Below are 20,763 nucleotides of genomic sequence, written 5' to 3' on the forward strand. Positions count from 1 at the left end.
CAGAAATTAATTCTAGTTGACTAGGATCACATGAAGATTTTTATGGAAAGATTCACTTTAAAAAATCCTTAATTTAATGCATTGATGATAAGCAACTACAACTTCCCAACTGAAATTAGACCAGATGTTCAGAGCTTGCATAGAAATATAACACTGCCTTTTCCCAGTTTAATAGGGGAGCCCCAGATAAACTCCTATACTGTACTTTGTCACATAGATCCTGTACCACTATGATTTACTGAAATCTGCAGAACAATATTCTCTCTACTTACAGCCAAATTAATGACCCAAGAGCATGGTCCCCCTGAAGAATGTTCCAGAAATTATGACTTTTCTTCAATGACAATGACCATGAGTCGATGTGACTGTTGAGTAAAGACAATATAGGGTATATGAAAAGCAAGTGTTCCTACAGGGCTTCACAGCATCCAACTACTTAGAACTAGAATAATGTAGGAAAGTTACTGTGTAAGTAAAGCAGTCATTGCTGATCTACAGCCATGACACTGAAGTCCACTTTGAAGATTTTTATTTGGGAACGGTTTCTAAGACTAGCAGTTTTATGAGTGATACCCATATATGCTCCCTACAAATAAAGGATGCTAGACTGGGCAGTGTCAGTCTCTTCTCCCAGGTAACAAATGACAGGATGAGGGGAAATGGCTTCAAATTGCAGGGTGGTTACACTGGACATTAGGAAAAAAAAATGTTATGGAAAGGATTGCCAAGCATTGGAACAGAGTGCACAGTGGAGTGGTGAAGTCACCATCCCTGTAACTGTTCAAAAAATGTGTGGACATGGCACTTGAGGACATGGTTTAGAGGTGAGCAAGATGGTGGGGTAATAAGGTTGATGGCTGGACTTGGTGATCTTAGAGGTGTTTTCCAAATTTAATGATTCAAGGATCCTATCTCAATCACAGCAGAAACATGTAACAGAAACTAGAATAGAGTAGTTTATGATGAAAACCGAACAATTTGTTTTTACTAAACTTTTTTGGAAACTCTCTACTACTCATTGGAAAAGAAAAACCTTGCATTAAGATCACAGACAGCAGCACCCAGCAGAGGCCAGGAGTTTTGATTAACCACAAGCAAACCCGGGTTACTGCTGGCTCTGATGAGGTCACAGGGCAGCCAGCACAGTGTAATTACCTTCAAACACTACCCCTGCACACCCAGAGTGCCGGCACTGGCCTCTTCCAGAGGCTGACAAGGTTGTGAAAGCTCAGGCAATAAAGGAGCTGGCAAAGAGCCTGGCTCCCTCTCAATACAGCAGAAGCCCCATGGTGATCCCAAAGCAGTCAGCTCTGAACAGTGAGGGTGTGCAAAGGCCTTTGCAATGGAAGTTTTGTCAATCCTGAACTTTTTTTCTAAGCATGCTAAGTTAGCAGATTCTGAACAATCTGACAGTGAAGACCCTTGATACCTTACTGATGTGATCCTCTGGTGCCAACTACATTCCCAACAGACCTTATTAAAAGAAGTGTATTCCACAAATGCAAGACATTAGCACAAAATCAAACATGCGGCCATAAAAGCAATGATACTCAGGATTTTCACCATATTTTAGTTCTGTGAGTAACTTTTCTATTCCTAGTCCCATAAAATCTCTTATTTTCTCCAGGTGCTTTCTGAGTACCAGCACACCTGAAAATGCAAAAGAAACTGCAAACCTTAGCCCATAAACTAGAGAGAAATTAAAAGAATCTCCAATAAACTAAGTGATGTACCCTGCAGCAGAGTGTACCATGTAACCTATAAAATGCCAGCTAAGCAAGTTGTTTTTAATCTGAATTAATTCAGAGGACTTGGGCTGCAATTAAAAGCAAACATCAACACTTTGGTAAATCTCACCTTGATGTATCTTGGATACTGCAAATAGACAATTTACTGTATTTTGCATATACAGTGTACCTTGAACTTTTCCCCTGTAGGCTTCCAATAGCATTTATAATTTAGTAATCAACTGAAATGATAATGTTAACTACCACAATTTTAATAAAAGTATTTGTATTCTGAAAGCCAACTTTATTAACTGTCTTCAAAGGAAAAGTAAAGATGGCAGGAAGTTTCTATGTTGCGAACTACAAAGGGAAGCAACTGTTAAATAGATGCCTTTACTATCTCATTTTATCTTCTAACATTCCAAATTTAACATATGTTAGTAGGAATGCCTTTCTTTATAAATGTATTGTTTGGAAGAGAAGGGAGCAAAAGGTACTGCAGAGAACTGAAGCAGTTACTCAACACTACTGCAAGCATCAGAAAACTTTGATTTCTGAAATCACTTGCTCTGCAGTGTAGCCTAGCCTTGGAAGAATATTCTGGATTTCTAGAAGCTACTGGAAAGATAAGAAAATTCGAAAAATCTAAGGTGTACCAGAGACATATACTGAGGTCACAGGGATTCACTTGCATAGACTGGAAACTCCCCATCTGTAATGCAAGAAAGTTCACATACTAATCCTCTAACCCACAATAAGTAACACACTCAAGGAATCCAAAACCCTCAAAACAAAGCAATGAAAAGTATCACTAATACACAGCAGTACACTTCAACATCAGAACTACTGATGAGCTGTGCATTACTGATGATGCCTGGACAGGATACCATGCCAAACAGAAGCTCTCCACAACAGCTCCATTTTGCCTCCACAAGTTCATCAATAACAGCACAAATCTGTTTGTGATATCAGCATCCATTTGAGAAAGATAAATGTCATGTCAACATAAACCACTCAGGCAGTGAGAACAGGACAATTAGAGGAAGATGAGTGTGTGTCCACACCATCAATCCAGCCAGGAATCTCTGAGCAACAAAGACAGACCCAGAAATAGCTTGGGTTTTTTGCAGAGAATCTGCAGGGTGTCAGCAGTCCCATATGGAAGTAGTACACAGTGACTTCCCCATGTGCAGCTGTGCCAAATATCACTACATTCTCATGGCTCTTTTCCCTAACAATCTTAGTGCACTATAAAGAGGAAGAAGCAGCCCCCAAAACTGACCAACATCAGTTGCTGTTGCTGGCAAACTGTTTTACAGTTTCTACTCTTCTCCCAAAGAAAGCTAAGAGTACAAGTAAGTGTCTTGGAGTACTGAAAGCTGAGCTAATATCCCTGCTTTTCATTAAGCTTGTCTGATACTTCCCATTAAAATATCTATTTCAACTGATATTGCTTTCAGAAAATTTTCCTTGGAAAAACATTAAAATGAAGGTGGGCTTTGTTATTGCTAAGAATGGTGTAGGAAAAAAAAAACTGTGCTTTTTTATTGCATATTTATTTGTTCATTAAACTGCTATGCTTTTTATTTATTGTTTAAAAAACAATTCAGCAGGTGACCTATGCTTAAGAAAACTGTATATCTTCCTTTTAGGAAGGGCCTTTTAGGGTCAGGCCACAGAGCTGCACTAAACTGCATTTTGCACACACTTGGGAGAGATTCTCAGGTCAAATCTAACTTTGCACAGAGTCCACCTGCAGTCAACAACAGTGAGCTGTGAGAAGCAGAACAGTGCTCACTGCACCTGCAGGCACAGGGCTCTGCCAGCCCCAGTGCCTGCCTGGACTGGGGGGTGGTATTTTGAAACACAGGAAAATGGGAGAACAGGATTGTGTGTGGAATATTACCAAGCTGTCAGTCTCATCCACCAGCACTCTGAGCTCCAAGGGGATGTAGCTACATTAGCTAGTCTCATCACTGCAGTGAGTGATAACAGACACAGGATGGGTCAGGCTGGAAGGGACAGTCTGGTCCCTCCTCCCTGCTCAAGCAGGGTCATCCCAGAGCACAGGGCACAAGGCTGTGTCCAGGCAGCTCTGGAATATCTCCAGTGAGAGAGACTCCACACCCTCTCTGGACAATCTGTTCAGTGCTTGGTCACTGCACAGGGAAGAAGTTCTGCCTCCTGTTCAGGTGGAACTTGCTGGGATCAGTCCCTGCCCGTTCCTCTGGTGCCATTGCTGGATCCCCATGGAGCAGAGCCTGGGCCCTGCTCTGAGCCCTCCCTGCTCACAGGGACACCCAGGGATGAGGGCCCCTCTCAGCTGGGGCTCCTCTCAAGGCTGAACAGCCCCAGCCCCCTCAGCCTTTCCTGGGCAGGGAGATGCTCCAGTCCCTCCATCATCTTTGTCACTGGGCACTGCACCCATTCCAGGAGCTCCAGGTCTCTCTGGTCCTGAGGAGCCCAGAACTGGACACAGCACTCCAGATGTGCCTCCAGGGCTGAGCAGAGGGGCAGGATCCCCTTCTTCAGCCTAATGGGACACAGCTAACAGGATTTAACATGATTTTTTAAGTGTCTTTCACAGAGTCCCATGCAATGTTGGCAGCAAATAATTTCTTTTTCTTGTCAAGACCTCTGATTTGTATTTTACTTCCTGGGTGACTGTCTTGTGACTGCAAAGCAAAGACCATTTAGAACACACACACACACACACACACGAGTTTGATAAATTAAAAACTTGACCTTACTTTGCTTCAGTATCCTTAATAAGCATTCCACCACCAACTACTCATTCAAATACTGGGAAGAGAAGGACAGAAATCAACTCAAGAAAGCCCACACAGAAGTAACCAATTTAGACTGCAGAAACTGTGCGCAGGAAAAAGGCACAGGGCCACACACCAAACAATTAAGAGAAAACAAAATATTCAAGAGCTACTCATTAAGCAAGTACCATCCACCCTGTGCAGTAAATGAGTCTGTGGAAAAACTAGGCTGCAATCATGAAATTAAAGACTGTCTCAAAAAGCATATGCATAGGCAAATTAAGGCTGTTCGTGCATTCCCTAACTTGGACTGTTTGACTTTGCAACTTTAATAATGCCCTTCTAATGTCGTTTTGGACCTAAGATATTTAAATTTCAAAAGCATTTGTACACAAATTAGGTGCAGCCCTCTGACTGCTGGCGTTGTGCCCGCCTGGCCCCGCTGCCATGCACAGCCGGGCTGCTGCAGAGCTCCCACACGGGTTTGGGAGAGCAGAGCACGGAGAGCCTGCCAGGCACAGCGCTGGGCAGGGCAATGGTGCTCTCTGCTGGGTGAGCAGCAGCACGACAGGGGCTCTGCAGCTCACACCGAACCCCCAGGATACCTGCAGGTGAGCTGCTCCTGCCCCGAAACTGGGCTAACAACTGCGGGGTCTGTACCTGGACAGCGCTCCTGACTGACAGGCTTTACAAAACACACACTCACTTTGTATTTCATGTGCATGAATCAAGTGAAAATTCTGCCTTTTTGGCCTCTCTCCTTATTTCAAGCGGCTTTTTTTTTGCGGAGGTTTACTTCCAGCAACAGTAGCTATGTTCATGTTAAATGCAGAGAAACTTTTTTTGCAAAGTTTCCTTTTACCATGGGAAAAAAAAATAACCTGATACCTGCATAATTTAGAGAGACTTTTAGGCTAAAACGCTATTTTAGAAAACATTTAATGACTTACTGCAAGTCAGAACAAACATGCTCTGTGGGAAGAAACCGCTTCAGACCAGCTTACTTGTTATCATGAACGTTGTCTGGTTTTGGTTTTTTGTATGGAGTGTTTGGGTGAAAATCTAGAGAAAGGACTGGGCAAGGGAAATCAGTGTCAAAGGGTCTGATAAATAAAGTGAAATGGGATAGCAAACATCCATTGTTCTCTTTTTTGGAGGGAATCTCTGAAACTGGAAAAAGATGCCAGCCTGGCAAGAATTCAGGACTATCTAACCTTCACGTATGTAATAGTCAGAAACCAAATGTTAAACTGAAAAGAAGACTTGAGAGGTACTTCAGGACAGAAATGGCTTTTTTTTAAGCATGTTTCTCTGAGGTTTCTCCTCATACTGGCCACAATCAAGTGCAAACTAAGAAAGATCTGACCCATTCACAACAGAGATTAAGAAAACTCAAAAATTCCACATGTAATTAAGAGACAGCAGAACTTGACCTTCTTTCCAGTAGAGAATGGAGTGGATGAGCTGTGTTACAACTAATAGTGCAGAGAAACTCTGTGTGGGAATACTCTGTGTGGGGATATTTTAAGGAGGAAGATGATGGAAGATGATTTAAACACTTCAAGAACATCTATGAACTCCCTAGGAAAATTTCTCAACAACCAACCTTTTCAAATTAATCCTTTCAAAAGACCTGACTGAATTCCTACAGAGAAAAAAAAAAAAAAAACCAACATGACAAAACCCTAGGAAGCTCAAAAAAAAAAGTATGTGCAAAAGGCAGAAAAAAGTGACACTGACCTCGAGCCTCTTTTCAAGTGACTCTATCCTGTCTTTTTTGCTGGCCAAGTTAGCCCTTGTGTAGCGGCTCTGTCCAGGCAGGTACAACACTTGGCTGTAACATTCTTCCCACACTTGGTTATAAGCTTCACTTGACAGCTCCCCGTGCCCCATTCCTTGCTTTACCACCTCCATCTCTTGTGCCAGTAGATCCTGTGCCTGTTGAAAAGAATGAGAAAAACTGCAGTTACAATACACAGGATACAAGCAAATTCCTCTTCTTTTCAAACCTTCAGTGTGCAATTCATGGGGGCAGCTTTTCTTTTCATACTCAAAGCTCACCATCAGGTTAAGCTAACTATGAAATCGAACACAGATGCTGTGGATTACAAATGAAACCCAGGCTAGAAGGCTCCTCACAGCACAACTATCCCCCATTTTATATAATTTGGCCAAACCTGACATCACTCTGGCATGGCTAATGAAAGCTGTGGCACAGTGAGATACTTCATCTTGCTGCACAAGAACAGAGATAAAAGCAGGGACCTTGAGGGGAGGGAGAACTGTACAGACAGAAGCAGCTGTCCTGTGAAACAAAAATCACTTTTCATTTCCTTTTGCTTGCCCTTCTCCACACAACCTGGAAAGTTGAGTCTAAACATTCCTGGGTGAGCTGCGTAAGCGCCGTTGCAGGAAATACAACTCTGATTGTAACTAACACGTTCTGTGGCTGAAGAACTGGTGAGACATGAACGCTCTGCTGCTTCCAGTTCAGTTTATGAAGTTTAAAATGAACTAAAAAGATTCTTGTTGGTCTCACAACTCTTAATATTTCTGACAAAGAGCCTGCCAAAACTGGCACCCAGGTTCTTCTGATTTTATTAATAACTAAAAAACTAAAATATCTTTTCCAATCTAGACTTCATTGGCTATAAGAGCATGTCCATGTCCTCTCTTTCAACAGCATTTAGAGGTGCAGAACAGATTTCCCTATCAGCAGTAGGTATCTTACTGCAGGCAGATGTTATGTTTTGTAACTGCACACTGACCAGAGAGAAATTCAGGTATCACCAGATTAGATGATCCCACAGATGCTAGAGAAAGGAAAATTAATTACTTGTTCTTGATGGTCAAGACAGATAAAACAGGAGTAACACAACACACATGACAAAGCTAAATGTTACAAATTTCAATTAGCCAAGATGAGCACACTGTGAGGAACTGCACGAGGGTATTTATTTGTGGCACCAGAAGTGTTTCCCAGCTTCAGGAGCTCAGCACACTGTGCCCAGCACCACTAATCCTTCCCAAAAGAGAACTGCGCATCAGGAAAAGAAAGGAGTATTTCATTAAAATGTTTTAGCACAAAGATGCTAAAACAAATGAAGTAAAGCAAAATAAATAACCCCCAGATGAGATAACAGAGATAGGAAAATTTTCTGTCTTGAGCTAGATTTTAGACAAAGAGGGAATACTGTGCTGAATGTAAGAGAGCAAGCAGGAGCAGGGATGAAAAAAACCTTCTGCCCATCAGTTAGGAGACAAAACTTCCAGGGACTTCGAAGAAAAGTTTCCAGACAAAAACTACTGGACCATGTAATAGTCTCTAAGGGAAGTGATAGCAAACCTGATTCTTGCTGCACTTCAAAACAACCAGAGAAAGCACTTAGAGAACAATCCTAAGGGAACAATCTGACACTGTCAGGGCAATGAAATTCACGACCTAACTATATTTTCCATCTTTAATGTCTCCTGGTAAGAGATCATGAAGTATAATTTTTCATTTAACAGCAAATTGGAAGTACATGCTGTTCAGTGTTTCTCTTCTTAGGCTCTAAATTTATTGGTCAGATATGGTCAAGGACATAGATTTAAAATCTGCTTGTGTACCTTCAGAGTCACCTTAAAGGTACAGGGGATTTAGGTACAGAGATACAACAGGTATTGTCAGAAGACAAGTCTAGAGAGACAGACAATTTGGTGGCACGTGATTTTGGTCTTTTCACTCATTTTTATTCCTGTAGGCATTTGGTCAAAGATTACTGGCACAGCTTCACAGGTGAAGCTCTTAGAAAGAGCTAAACCACAGAACTGCCTATCTGTCACTTGGCAGCAAAAGGCAACATCTGTAGCTGCTTAAATAAATGAACACCCTGAACTGGAACCCTGTTCCAGATCTGCTGTTTAACTTGGGATTACAATGCAAAACAGGACACAGTGCCCAGGCCGCCCACTCACTGCAGCCAGCCATGGCCCAATGTGCTTGTTCAGCACTTCTGGACCAGGTATGGCTGTAAGATCAGCTGCCACAGCCCAGCAGGCTCTGCACTGGCACAGCTTGCTTGGATCAAGCTTGACAAGCATAATTAAACAACTTGATTTGCTGCTCCAAGGTACAAACTGACTACCATTGTCCTATTTGGTCTGCAGTGCTCTGAAGAAAATACTTTGTAATTCTGGACGAGTGAAATTCAGAGGCATCAGAAGGTGGATAACTCATCTGGTTAATGCCTCAATGATTTAACAGCAATTTACAGAAACAGCAAAGTAGAATTTGGTAAATGTTGGGGTATTATTGCTCTTACCCTTACTTAAAATGATAAGCAACCACAACACATTCGAAATTCTATCTCAGTGACAATGACTATGGGCAAATACAGCATTCTTATCACTCTGCTGAAAAAGCCCAGATAAACATCAGCTCTCAGAAAGGAGAATGTGAACTTAAATCATCCTTACTTATTAACTGACCCTTACTTAGCTTGGCAGTGCTGGTTTAACAATTAAACCTGATTATCTTAGAGGTCTTTTCCAACCTCAACAACTCTATGATTACAGCTCTTCATACAACCCTCTGGAGACCTCCCAGCTGGATTCTGTGCAGGCTTTTTTCCCCAATATTACAGAACTACATCCTAAGGAGACTTTAAGTCTCCTTGGGCCACACAATTCTCACCTTCTTGAGATCCTCTTTGGAGAACTTCTCGTAAGGATTTTGCTCCAAGTAAGCCATGTGCTCTGCATTGTTGCTTCCAAATCCTGGGCCTTTCCCTTTCTTACCAGTAAACTGTTCTCCAAAGGGATGGTGTAAAAGATCAAAATGAAGCATGGTAATCATCTCTTTCTTTATGAGTTCTTCACTTTTCTGCAAGTCTGTTAGAGGTGGTTCCACGTTTAAGGGTCTCAGTATTGTTTCATTAACCTGCCCAGGAATGAAAAAAAAGTTTGTAAATATCATATACACCAAATATAATGTTAAATTCATCTATCTCCACTCAAGTGTGAATTTAATGTATCAGCTAAATCCCACAGAACAGGTGCCAAAATCCCTTGTGGTGGGACATATGCAGCAATCTCAACATCTGTGCAGATGAAATACATCATGACAACTCTGCTGGGGAAGTTTCCTTTTAATTTTTGTTCTTTAACAGTGAATTTTGTTTCCACTTACTTCTGAGGGCCGTGGTAGGTTCTTCTGCACAGCTTTGTGCATTCTCTTCAGTTCCTTGGCACGCTCCGCTTCTCGGAGAGCCTAAACAAACAAGCCAAGTGTTACTCCAGCCACTGTAAGACAATCAGATGCTGCCTAGGAATGTATGTGATATAAAAACTAATTGATTATTGCAGTAAAGATTGCTTCCAGTATATAGACTTCATGTTACTAAGCCAGAGCTAAATAATGTGATGACAACATAATTTACTACCTCTAAAGTGAATAGGAAGAGCACAGCAGACTAACTCCAAGAAAAAAGAAACCTTCAAAAGTCATTTCCAGGCATCAAATTCTCCTCCAATCTCAACTCCAGCAAGATTTCGTTCTTTACACAATTCTCCATGTGTGACAACTGCTCTAATTCTCCAGACATTAAATCCACCAGGAAATAAAGACTCTTAAATTAGCAGCCACGACTCTGTTGTCCTCAATGACTTAAAGTAGGTATTTCACTAAAACAATACTTGTGAAAGTGGAAAAACATGAGAGTTCTCTTTACAATACACTTTCAAGCAACAAGTAACATGAAAAGCCAGTGTTGTCAGGAACTTCAGGAACAATGTCCAACATCTTCCATGTTCTAATCCCAGCATCTCCACTTGAAGGCAGGATGCTCCTCTCTTGTATGATGGCAGAACTCAGATTCTTTCTTCTATTCTACATACATTACTTGTACTTATTCAGACTTTTTTTTAGGGTATGTATGCACAAGACATACATATACATGTATAAAACATGTTTGTCCCCAAATAGGACACATTAGGAATCAAATTCTGGGAAATGCTTACCCCATTTATAGATACCAAATTTTAAAATATTTGGTTCACTTGTCAAAGCATAGCCATTGTCAGAAACTTCTCTAAACTCAAAAATCAAATTTATTTTTATAAAAAACATTTATATTTATATAAGGTATATAACAGAAAGAGATTTGAACACAAAATTTAGGCTAAGCAATGAATAGAAAAGGGACTGTTTTTATAAAGATGTAAAGTTTCTCTGGTTACTGACCAGTACAGCCATTTAACTGGCAGAATTTCAGCTTGTACTTTATCCAGCCTTCCTTGATTCTAAACCAAAAAACAACAGGGACCACAACTTGGCTGTCTGGGTAATCCTCTGGTACCAGCCAAGGGTACCAATTCCCTGCATAGTAGATTTTTATCTGTGTGCTACCAGCCTGCCTGAGTTTGTATGTACCTGTCTAACCATTCAAAAACAACAGCTTTTACCTTCAAGAGAATAACCTGCAACTGAAAAAAGTGCACAGTTCTTATGTGCTTAAAATCAAGCATGTGCCAGTGTAGAAAAAAGCTTTAAATAAATTTTTATCTTCTGAGGGACAAATGCAGGAGGTAGGACACAGGTACTCTTAGGGACTTCATGACAGAAAATGATGTGATATGTAACATTAAGAAATTTAGAAAATTATTTAGAGAGAAAACTGATTTGTGTGTGTATGTTCTGACAGCAGCAAATAAAACAGCTACATTTTACTTTGCTATCCTGTAGAAGAACCTCTTCCATTGAACAGGTGTGAAATTGTGGGAACCACACAAAGAACACATTTTATTTTATACAAAAGGCACCATTCACATCTCACACACTGACCTGCTTGCGGGCTTCTATGTCAGCAGCATCTTCTACAAAGGTTTCATCTACTTCATGTTCTTCAAGCTCCTTTTCTGCATTTTCAGGTAGAACAATCTCAAAGTCGTTCTTTGGAGCAGGGAGGGCCATGAGCCCCAGGCGCAGGTGCTCCCGAGACTCCCTCTCCTGTGGGAAGAGCAGTGAGATGTGATGCTTCTGGATTCATACCCTGAATGCAGTGTAATACCCTGAGTGCAACACAATCAGACTCCATTCATCTGCATTAACAGACAGAACAACACATTAATTATTCCCTGGACACCTCAGTCTGCTGCAGAGCCAGAAAGCACCATATCTGGAAACCAGCAGAGTCCACCAGGAGTTTGGAAACCTCAGTTTCCCTTCTAGCAGTAAAAAGTATTTTTACTATAATAAGGCTAAGACAGAACCAAAGCATAAGTACATCAAATAAGCCTTCTCCTTCAAGCTAAGAGGAGCTTGAATTTTGAACTTGAAGAGTTATTTTTGTGAGAACATGCCAAACACTTGGGATTGGATATCTTAGCCAGGCCAAAAAGAAAACTGTCAATAGCTCAGGTGTGAGATATCCAAAGCCACAGTAGAGGCTGCAGAATCAGCCACATAAAAGGAGTTCCCAAGGTGCTACCTATTAGATGTATGCCCTTTTACACCATGTCTAATTGGCAGGGTCCATCTGGCTGAATCTCCAAGAATGGAAACATCTGTTGCCAAAGGTGATGAAAGAGTCTGGATGGGACTCAGATTTCTGAACATCTCAAACCTCAGCGCTCCTAATGGCAAGAATTAAACTCCTTTAGCTCAGTGTTGTCAACAAGACATACTGATGAAAAGGTCCTGTAGGTAAATCAGGAAGCCAAGATGACGAGGAATTTGAGGATTGTGTAGGATTGCAAGAAAAATGAGTCTTTGCTCAAGATGCATTTCCCGCTCAGTTTCAAAGACAGAAATAGGATGGAAACTTAACTATGTCTTCTCCAACAAACAGTTTTAGAGTGTGTTTACTGAGCACACTGAAAGCCATTCTAAACAGCAAGATTTCTGCTCTTTTAAATAAAGACTGTATTTTATTATGTGATGAGGACAGACCTATAGACAGGTGGAAGAAATAACATTTATTATAAAATAAAATTATTTTCAACAGATGAGAGCTAAAAACCTGAAAATTAATAGAGCACTGATTTCCACTTCTCAAGTACTACTTACCATTTGTTTTGCATAGGATGGGTCACTGTAATCTGCCATTCCCTCTTCTGGGTTGATGTTCAGTTTATCCCGCAGGGGAGTTCTCCCAGGAGTTGTGCCAAGTGCAGGTTTGGGAGTCAGTCCTCCTCGAGGAGTTAAACTCTCTGACCCCTGAGAGGGTGTTCTAGTGAAGTGTAGTTAGTCATTAGATTTTTACTGAAGAGTTCTACTTACAGAAGTCTGAATGTTGGGAAAAGTTACATAAACACAGTCTATACATTCAATCTAGAGTTGTTTTTTGGAAGGCAGTGAAACTGTAAAGTGCAATTAGAAGAATACTAAGAACAAATCGTTTAAGCCTGTCAAGATGTAACCAAGGTCCTGTCAAGCTGACAAGAGAAACTTCAGGAACTCCATGAACACAAACTCCCACTGCTGCTTTTGAGAGAAGAGCTTATCAAGTCACCAGGCATTATTCTGGGATACAGTAATCAGGACTGATTCATAAGCTCTGATTTCCCCACCACCTGGGCAAGGCATTCACTCCAAAATCATCTGGCCCAACAGCTGTCCCACACTGCAGTTGAATGGATCATCCTGACAATGTCTCTTTGCTTTCACTGACTATTGAAGGAATAATTACATTATAATAATTACTTCTAATCATCTATGGTTAGGTAACATAGATTAAGTCTTAGATTTTGTTGCCCCCAATTGCTTCTCCTCTAGATTGGGAAGGAATATTGTTCACTATCCCAATGACCCCATGAATGAGGGGCTACTTCACGGATTTCTTATTTTTCCCCTCTGCTCAGGGTCTTGCATTTTCCCACTGACAGTGGACTTCCGCAAGCAAGCCAAGTTGACCCACAGGGACTATATTTACATGTACAAATCTGAACTTCAGAAGCTAAAAATAAAAAAACACCACAAAAAAAATCTCAAAGAAAATTAAGAGTATCTCTGCTTTTAAAATATAAAATAACCCAAATGACACCCAGATCAGTCCAGGTCAAATTCTACATTCATTCTGCACCACACTGACACCAATAGATATTCAAAAAAAGCACTCATTGCTGGAGCTGCTCTTATAATTAAAAAGATCAGGGCTTTTAAACACAGCTTCTAAACAAAATAAAGCTGCTTTGGAAATGCTGCCATAAAGGTCCTTTTTATTTTATTCTCCACTTTTCCTACTAACACGATGCAAGTAAAATTAGAACCTAAGTGGAAAAACCTGACACACAAAATGTACCAATTATAACATGTTTTAGCTGTATGGTATTTGGCATTTGTGAGGTATTTATTTGTACACTGTAAGAGTTAAACCAGCAATTCCGTACTATTTAGATTGGCAATATAAGAAATATTTTATTTTGGATATATATGGCTTATAAAATATTTACTCCAGCTTTTCAAAAATTCAGTGTGGGTTTGGCTAAGGGACCTCCCACATCTTTGACTCCAAGGTAATACTTTGGAAAGGCCAGAATTCACATACAGAATGACACTCCAGCTTACTATTTATACTCCTGCATTACTCCAGAATAATTTATACTGATCCACACCACAGAAGGCCACAATTTGGATCAAAATTCCAGTGAGCCATACAGTGTATGCACATAGATGAAGAGGACATGGCTGAGCTTTCTAAAAACACAAAGAAGGAGAAATTTGTACAAGGGCTTGAAATAAAATGCAGTTAAAATTTCTTTTGAAGCTCTAATCATGGTAGTACTTTACACATTAAAATCTGCTCTGTCCACCCACCTCCAAACAGACATGCCCACCCAGGCACCCATCACAAAAGGAGTCTGTTTACCTGAAAGGTGTGGAAAGCACAGTATTTGGAGTCTGAACAACCTGTTTCTGTGGTGTTACCCCTGAAAAGTCACTTTCATGCAAGGGAGTATTAAGACCTCCTTTCAGAGGAGTATCCACATTTGTGAGAGCCATCAGATTCTGGGCCTCCTGTGTAACAGACAACACAAACAATTCTTCACCAAGACATTCACAGTCACGTTTAGCAGATTCAGCAGCAGCAAGAACAGCTGAAGAGTTATTTGAGTATCAGTTTGTGGAAAACGTTTACAATTTCTTAGCTTTAACACTTGTACACTGGTATTTATAAACCCTACTGTTCCACTGAGAGGCATTTGAACTTCATTTCCAGTAAAATATGTTATAAACTGGAGTTGCAGAATGAGGGGGTTACTTACTGTTTCAGCTTCCTTCAGTTTGCCAGACTCCAAGATTTGTTACTGAACATTCAAGTAATCCTAAGAATCCTGATTTTAAGAGGGAAGAGCACACTTGAACTCTGAAATCTGAATTCAATCAACTTAATCCAAACTGCACTTCAAAGAGAATGTTCCAAAAGAGATGGTCACTATTCAGATTTCTGGTCCATGACTCAATTTGGGCTTTTATGAATAACTCCCTTTTTTATTTCATTTTTCCTTATTACAGCGAAGAATTAAGTCTCTCTGAAAATGAGCTAATTATACTACTGCAAATAGCAAATGCATTCCCAGAATATACCTAATCCACTAATCCACTGAGAGAACTCTGGATATGCATAACACTGTGACATTTATAATGTCAGAGTACTCCATTTGAAGGTGAGCCTGACTGTTGATGCAAACATTGCACAGATTTAGGTCATGACCTGCAGAGCCAGGAACTTTCTCTTTTCTGCTATCATAGAACTGCTGAAATACAGCTCATTGTCAGCTCAGAGGGGTTTTTGTTTTGGAGGGGCATTTTTGGGGTCTTGTTTTGTCCTACCCACTAGTTGCACTGACTTAATTTATCCATTTCCACATAATCAAGAAAATGTTACTTAACATTACCAGTATTTGAAAAATCCAGACAATCAGAGGTTGCAAAGGAAGGTTTTGGCTAACCTATGTTTTAAGCCAATAAAGTGCTATGAAAATATTCTTGAATTGTTGCAGTTAATCACTACTTGTTAATTGAAATAAAAGTTGGGCAACATGCATAAAATATACTTTTTTAAGAAGATGAACTCATACATCTTCAACACAAGGAAAGTGAAAATTATGCAAGATACCAGGAGAAGGGTTAAAAGCCTCACACAATACATGACTAAAAGAAAAAGAATCAGAATGTTTTGAAACATAGTGACAATTGATCAAATAGAAGCAGATCTGCTTCTATGCCCTTCAGTGTGTCCCCTGAAGACTGGGATTGTTTCAAATCCCAATACTGCACATAATCTCTGGAGTGTTTCTTTGGTACTTCCACCTTCTACTCAGCTGACTCCTGCTCCAAAACTTAAAACCCATCCTGCACATTTATACTCTACCTGCAGGATCCTGTCCTGGGCTGCTGGAGTTTTGGGAGTCCTTAGAGCAATGCTGTTGTTGGTTACATTGTATTCAGAGAGAAGAGTGCTGGAAGCTGAGTTTGTGATTCCAGATTCCTCAGCAGTCTGCCGTGCAATCTCACTTGCCTGTCCAACTTTTACAACTTCTTCAAGTTCTGTATCAGATATCTTTGAAAGAGAAAATCCCAAGGCACATTAAGATACAATATAACTATGAGATCCACTCAATAAAACAGAAAACACTGTTTGGTATTTGCCTTGCAAGTCATTTGTTATCAGGAAACACCTCACCTGAGGAGCTGGAAGCACCAGTTTACTCCTTTTCTTGGTAAATTCTGACACTCCACTGGTCTGCAGAATAGCTGAGGGCAAGTCTGACTCTTTTTTCCGTTTCATGTGCTGCTTGTCCTTTTTGCGCTCTCTTCCTTCCCTCTCACTGTTATTATGGAAAACAGAATCATTTCAGAACACAAAGAGCAGCTACAAAGCAAAGCAAACAAGCCAAGAGCAAAAAGGCCATACCCTTATCAAATACTGGATATGCTGAAATAAAACACTGCAGGAAGAGTGGGTGATTAGATGTGATCTGCAGATCTTGCAGCAGAACCTACCATAGGGCAGTGTAATGCTTTTAAATTATGCAATTAGCCAACAGATTTAGTTTTAGGCTGAATAACTATAATCAACATGGTCACTGGATCAATAAAAAAATGTCAGGCCAAGAATTTAGATAGTAAAAATATGGGAATGTGAAGAGTCCCTTTTTCTCCAGCAGCTGCTAAGGGAAGATGAACATTTTCTTTTATGGAAAGTGGGAACCAATTTCTCTTCAGTTCTTAATAAAAATGGCATTTCTTTCAAACAGCAATGGAGGCAGTCAGTAAAATCATAAGCTTCAGTCTGAAGCTCCTGCCTGACCCTTTGAATGGAGTGCTATGCAGAAAAATGATTTAGTAACACCACAGGAGTTAATAAACCAAACTGTACATGGCACTGGACCCTCTCAGTAAAAAGCAGTTTTGGCAGAAGTAGTGTGAAATGCAACTGTACAATTAAATATGTGCAAAGAGTGGCATTTAACTTCTCAACTACACTTTTGTGGATTTTTATGGGGGATAGGGAGAAATCAAGCATTTAAGGACATCTACTTAAGAACAACTCCATCAAGAGTAATACTCCAAATCTACTCCTATAGCCAATCTTAATAAGATCACTACTTAAAGGACACTAAATACACAAGCAAATGAACTGCTAAGAAAACCAACCTTAAAAAATTAACATTTTGATTTAAAGAGCAAGAACATGTGTGAGAAACTTTATTCTGATAGATAAAAGGTGAACTAGAGGAAAGAATAAAAGTGATCATAGACAGTAAGTAAACCATACCTTTTGGAAAGACAAAACCACTGAAAAGGCAGAGGCCACTTACACTTGTATCTGTTCCATGGAAATATATTCCCCACTATGTTTTCAAGACTTAACACAGATATATATGGGTTGCTTTTTTTTCAAATACGCTGTTCCCTCCTTATTACAGCACACACTTACGATCTTAACTCTCCATCCAGGTCTTGCTGACGCAGTCTCCTGAAATCTGCATCCAGGGACTGATAATTTTCTTCTGATGTATCATAAAAACCAGGAGCAGGCTTCTTTTCAAATGGAATTTCTGCATTGTAATCCACACCTCTCTTCTTTTTTCTTTTCTTCTGGATCTCAATTCCAGCAGCCCGAAGTTCTCGTCGTTTCTGGAGAGCAGCAAGACGTCTAAAGAAAGAGTAACACCACATGATTTAAAGTGTAGAGTACAGAAAAGCAGTCTCAGGATATGAAGCCATATGCAAGTTTACCGAGCTTCTTCCAGCTGCTTCTCCCTGGCTTTCCTCTTGGCCTTCTTTCCCTGTGTATTCGCCAGACGCGCTCGAGCCTCAGACAGCATTTCAAGCTCATCTACAACAGTACAGATAAATACAGCAGTGAATCTGCACTTGAAAGATGAGAGTCAGGAAAAACATGACTTTAAGATCAGAAAACCATCTTTAAAAGCTGAATCAATCACAGGCATTCTGTGCCACCCCTAATCGCCAGGTTGTCCCAATGTATTTACTGAATCACTGGCCAGGTGAAATGAAGGGTTTTAGAAAAAAAGCCTAATGGTGAAAACAGTATCAATAAGTATTACCACCAAATCAAAATATTTACATAAAGACGTAAACTGACCACATTAATGGAAGTAAACTTCATTTACATCTTTATCTGAGAGTATTATATTGAGAACTTTTTAATTGCATTTACTTCCAGAGCTGAGAGCACTGTTTTTGTGAACCTGTGACTGTTTGAAAACACCAACGGTTCCACATTAATGGAATTTTAAAATGTTCATTTTTCAGTCCACAATACTGCTTTGTGAAAGGGAAAAAAAAAATAAAAAATCAGGCAGTCCTTCTGTGCTTCAGCATGGATTCATTTGAGAGGTGTAAGCTGATGGAAAATGATGAAGATACAGAATGCAAACAAGCAGAGAAGTTGCCAAAGCAAAGAACTGCCAGTCATGGTAACAGATGAAGGTGATAAATAAGGAGACAAAAAACACACCGAGAAAAGGAAAACTGGAAAAGTGTAACTGACTGGCCAGACACAGAAATAAGACAAAATTAGTAAGTAAGTTAAAGACTAGGTGGTGGTGGAAGAAAAGAAGAAAACCAAGGTACACTATCTGTGGAAATGGAAAAATTAGCAGATCATATTTCTGTCAAAAATGGTAAACATATTCCTAACTCACCTTCATCCATATCAATGGGATCTGGCCTGGCAGGTTTTGTTTCTGGATTTGGATCTATTTCTCCAGGTTTCAGTTTCCGAGGATCATCAGCAGTTTCCTCCTCATTGTCTCTCTGAGCAGCTTTGTCCCTAAAAACATATTACAGATGTCACCACCAGCTTTTTGTTTTCCCCCAGACTCATAATAACCATCTCTTAAATGTCTCCAAAGACTGATCATAAAGCAGTAACCTTGTACTCTACTGTAATGTAATGTACAATACATTAAATCTGTTATACAATTCAAAAGTGTGGTACAGTTCCATAATCTTAAACAAGATAAGAGAAAGAAACCAACGCAGTATTACATTACAACAATAAAATATTACATAAAATACAATACTGATACAGCTAGTAGTAAAAAAATCTCCTCAGGTAATCTTTAACAATACAAACAAGAATTCAAACAGTGTGACAAAATTACAAAATCAGGTTTTCTATTATGTTTTTTCTACTCAACCAATAGCAACAGAATTAAGAAAGCTCACAAGGGAAAACAGCACATTCTTTCTCCTCTCCTGGCCTAAAGAAACTCTTTGTAGCAGAGAGATGGTATCTACACATTCAGCCATTTCATCACGTGTTTTGTCTCTTTTCTTTCTCACATACCCACTCCTGCTGATCAGCCACTCAAAAAATGCCCAAACAGCCTAATAAAAGCATAAATCTTGACAGTCCCTTAGCCAGAATGACCAGGAGCAAGAAGAGATACATCTGTCTCTATTCAAGCTGCTCTCCAGGTTCCAGGAGCTCATTTCAAGCTAGACACAAGTGACTGAAAACAGTTTTTAAAGATTAGCTTACAGAAGGACTCAGTCAACTTGAAACCACTCTAATTTACCACCAGGGGAGAAGGGAATGACACATTGCTACAACTCCACAGATTTTTTGAGTATTCCTGGTTAGATTTTCCTCTAGGCAAGCAGAAACTCACAGCAGAAATTCATAGTGTTCCAAGCACTGTGCAGCAGTTCTCCCAATGATGGGGGCAATGGTTCTCCACTGGGTTGGCATCAGCTTGGCCAGGTGCAACAGTTTCTCCTCCTCCTCCCGAGACCACTCTGTCTTTTTGATGCTCGGGTCCAGCCATTCGTACCTGTAGTAAGGGAAAAAATTAAGGATGACAGATCCGAGTTATCCACTGATTTGTCTTCAAGAGTGTTTTCATGACATATGCATTTGAGCTTTAAAATGCATTATTTATCCAGCACTTTTCACACAGATACTGCTTCTTTTTCCTTTTCCAATCTCTATTCTGGCAAGGTAAATAGTGACAGAATTAATCCTAAAAAAGGAAAGTAAAAATTGAAACTATCAAAGATAGAGAAATGGTAGAATTATTTGCTCTGGAGACTTCAACAATCATCTTACTAATCCCTAACTGTGCCAGTACTGTTATATCCACAAAAAGTATTCTATTAAATATGTGCAGTTCAGTACTTGAGAAACTAAGTCTGATTCTCAAATACATTCATACTGCATCAGTATTTGCATAAGTTTAAAGCTCCTATCTTTTATAAAATATTAAATTTCACAGTGCAATTTCTAAACTTTTACTCTCAAGCCAAACTCCCATTACATGAAATTAGAAAATCATATGTAAGAGAGATTAGTATCTTACAATTTTACTTCTTTGGCAATATCCACCAATTAAAACATGTTTAAATAAAGGGAAAAACTAATGTTTATAATTTAAAGTGATCCTGCATTTGCTAACACTGCAGTCACTGGCAAACAGAACATCTGGCTACTTTTGTTCAACTATTTCCAGCAGTAAGAATTTGAAATTTCCATGATCAAATCAAACAGTGTTAAAACTGTTGTTGCTCTGTGGACATAAATTAATCTGTGGTAAGATTTTTTCCTAAATTTCCACTAATTATGAAGGTCATATTCCCAGGCACAGCACCTCTCACTTACCATCTGGCTTTGCACTGCTTTGCTGATTTCCTGTGCAATAACGAGGCAATTCGAGACCACTGGTTTTTGCCATATTTCATAACAGCTGCTTTCAGAATTTCATCCTTTAAAAAAACATAAATAAATATCCTTATGGACTGCAAAACAGAAAGT

At 39.8% G+C, this 20,763-nt stretch overlaps 1 protein-coding gene across 1 annotated transcript in view; it reads right to left on the minus strand.

Moving 5' to 3' along the window:
- Window positions 1-20,763, minus strand: part of CDC5L (cell division cycle 5 like) — a 30,955-nt gene that overhangs the window by 7,053 nt on the left and 3,139 nt on the right. The window contains exons 2-14 of the mRNA XM_015622474.2: window positions 20,611-20,714; window positions 19,625-19,786; window positions 18,653-18,780; window positions 17,721-17,820; window positions 17,419-17,637; window positions 16,162-16,306; window positions 15,850-16,038; window positions 14,344-14,492; window positions 12,543-12,705; window positions 11,319-11,483; window positions 9,666-9,746; window positions 9,171-9,416; window positions 6,236-6,433 (exon numbers count right to left, since the gene is read on the minus strand). Of these exons, the coding sequence (XP_015477960.1) occupies window positions 6,236-6,433; window positions 9,171-9,416; window positions 9,666-9,746; window positions 11,319-11,483; window positions 12,543-12,705; window positions 14,344-14,492; window positions 15,850-16,038; window positions 16,162-16,306; window positions 17,419-17,637; window positions 17,721-17,820; window positions 18,653-18,780; window positions 19,625-19,786; window positions 20,611-20,714 (2,049 nt within the window). The remainder of the gene's footprint in view (window positions 1-6,235; window positions 6,434-9,170; window positions 9,417-9,665; window positions 9,747-11,318; window positions 11,484-12,542; window positions 12,706-14,343; window positions 14,493-15,849; window positions 16,039-16,161; window positions 16,307-17,418; window positions 17,638-17,720; window positions 17,821-18,652; window positions 18,781-19,624; window positions 19,787-20,610; window positions 20,715-20,763) is intronic.

The sequence above is a fragment of the Parus major genome, chromosome 3 (assembly GCF_001522545.3).
Source record: "Parus major isolate Abel chromosome 3, Parus_major1.1, whole genome shotgun sequence".
NCBI lineage: Eukaryota > Metazoa > Chordata > Aves > Passeriformes > Paridae > Parus > Parus major.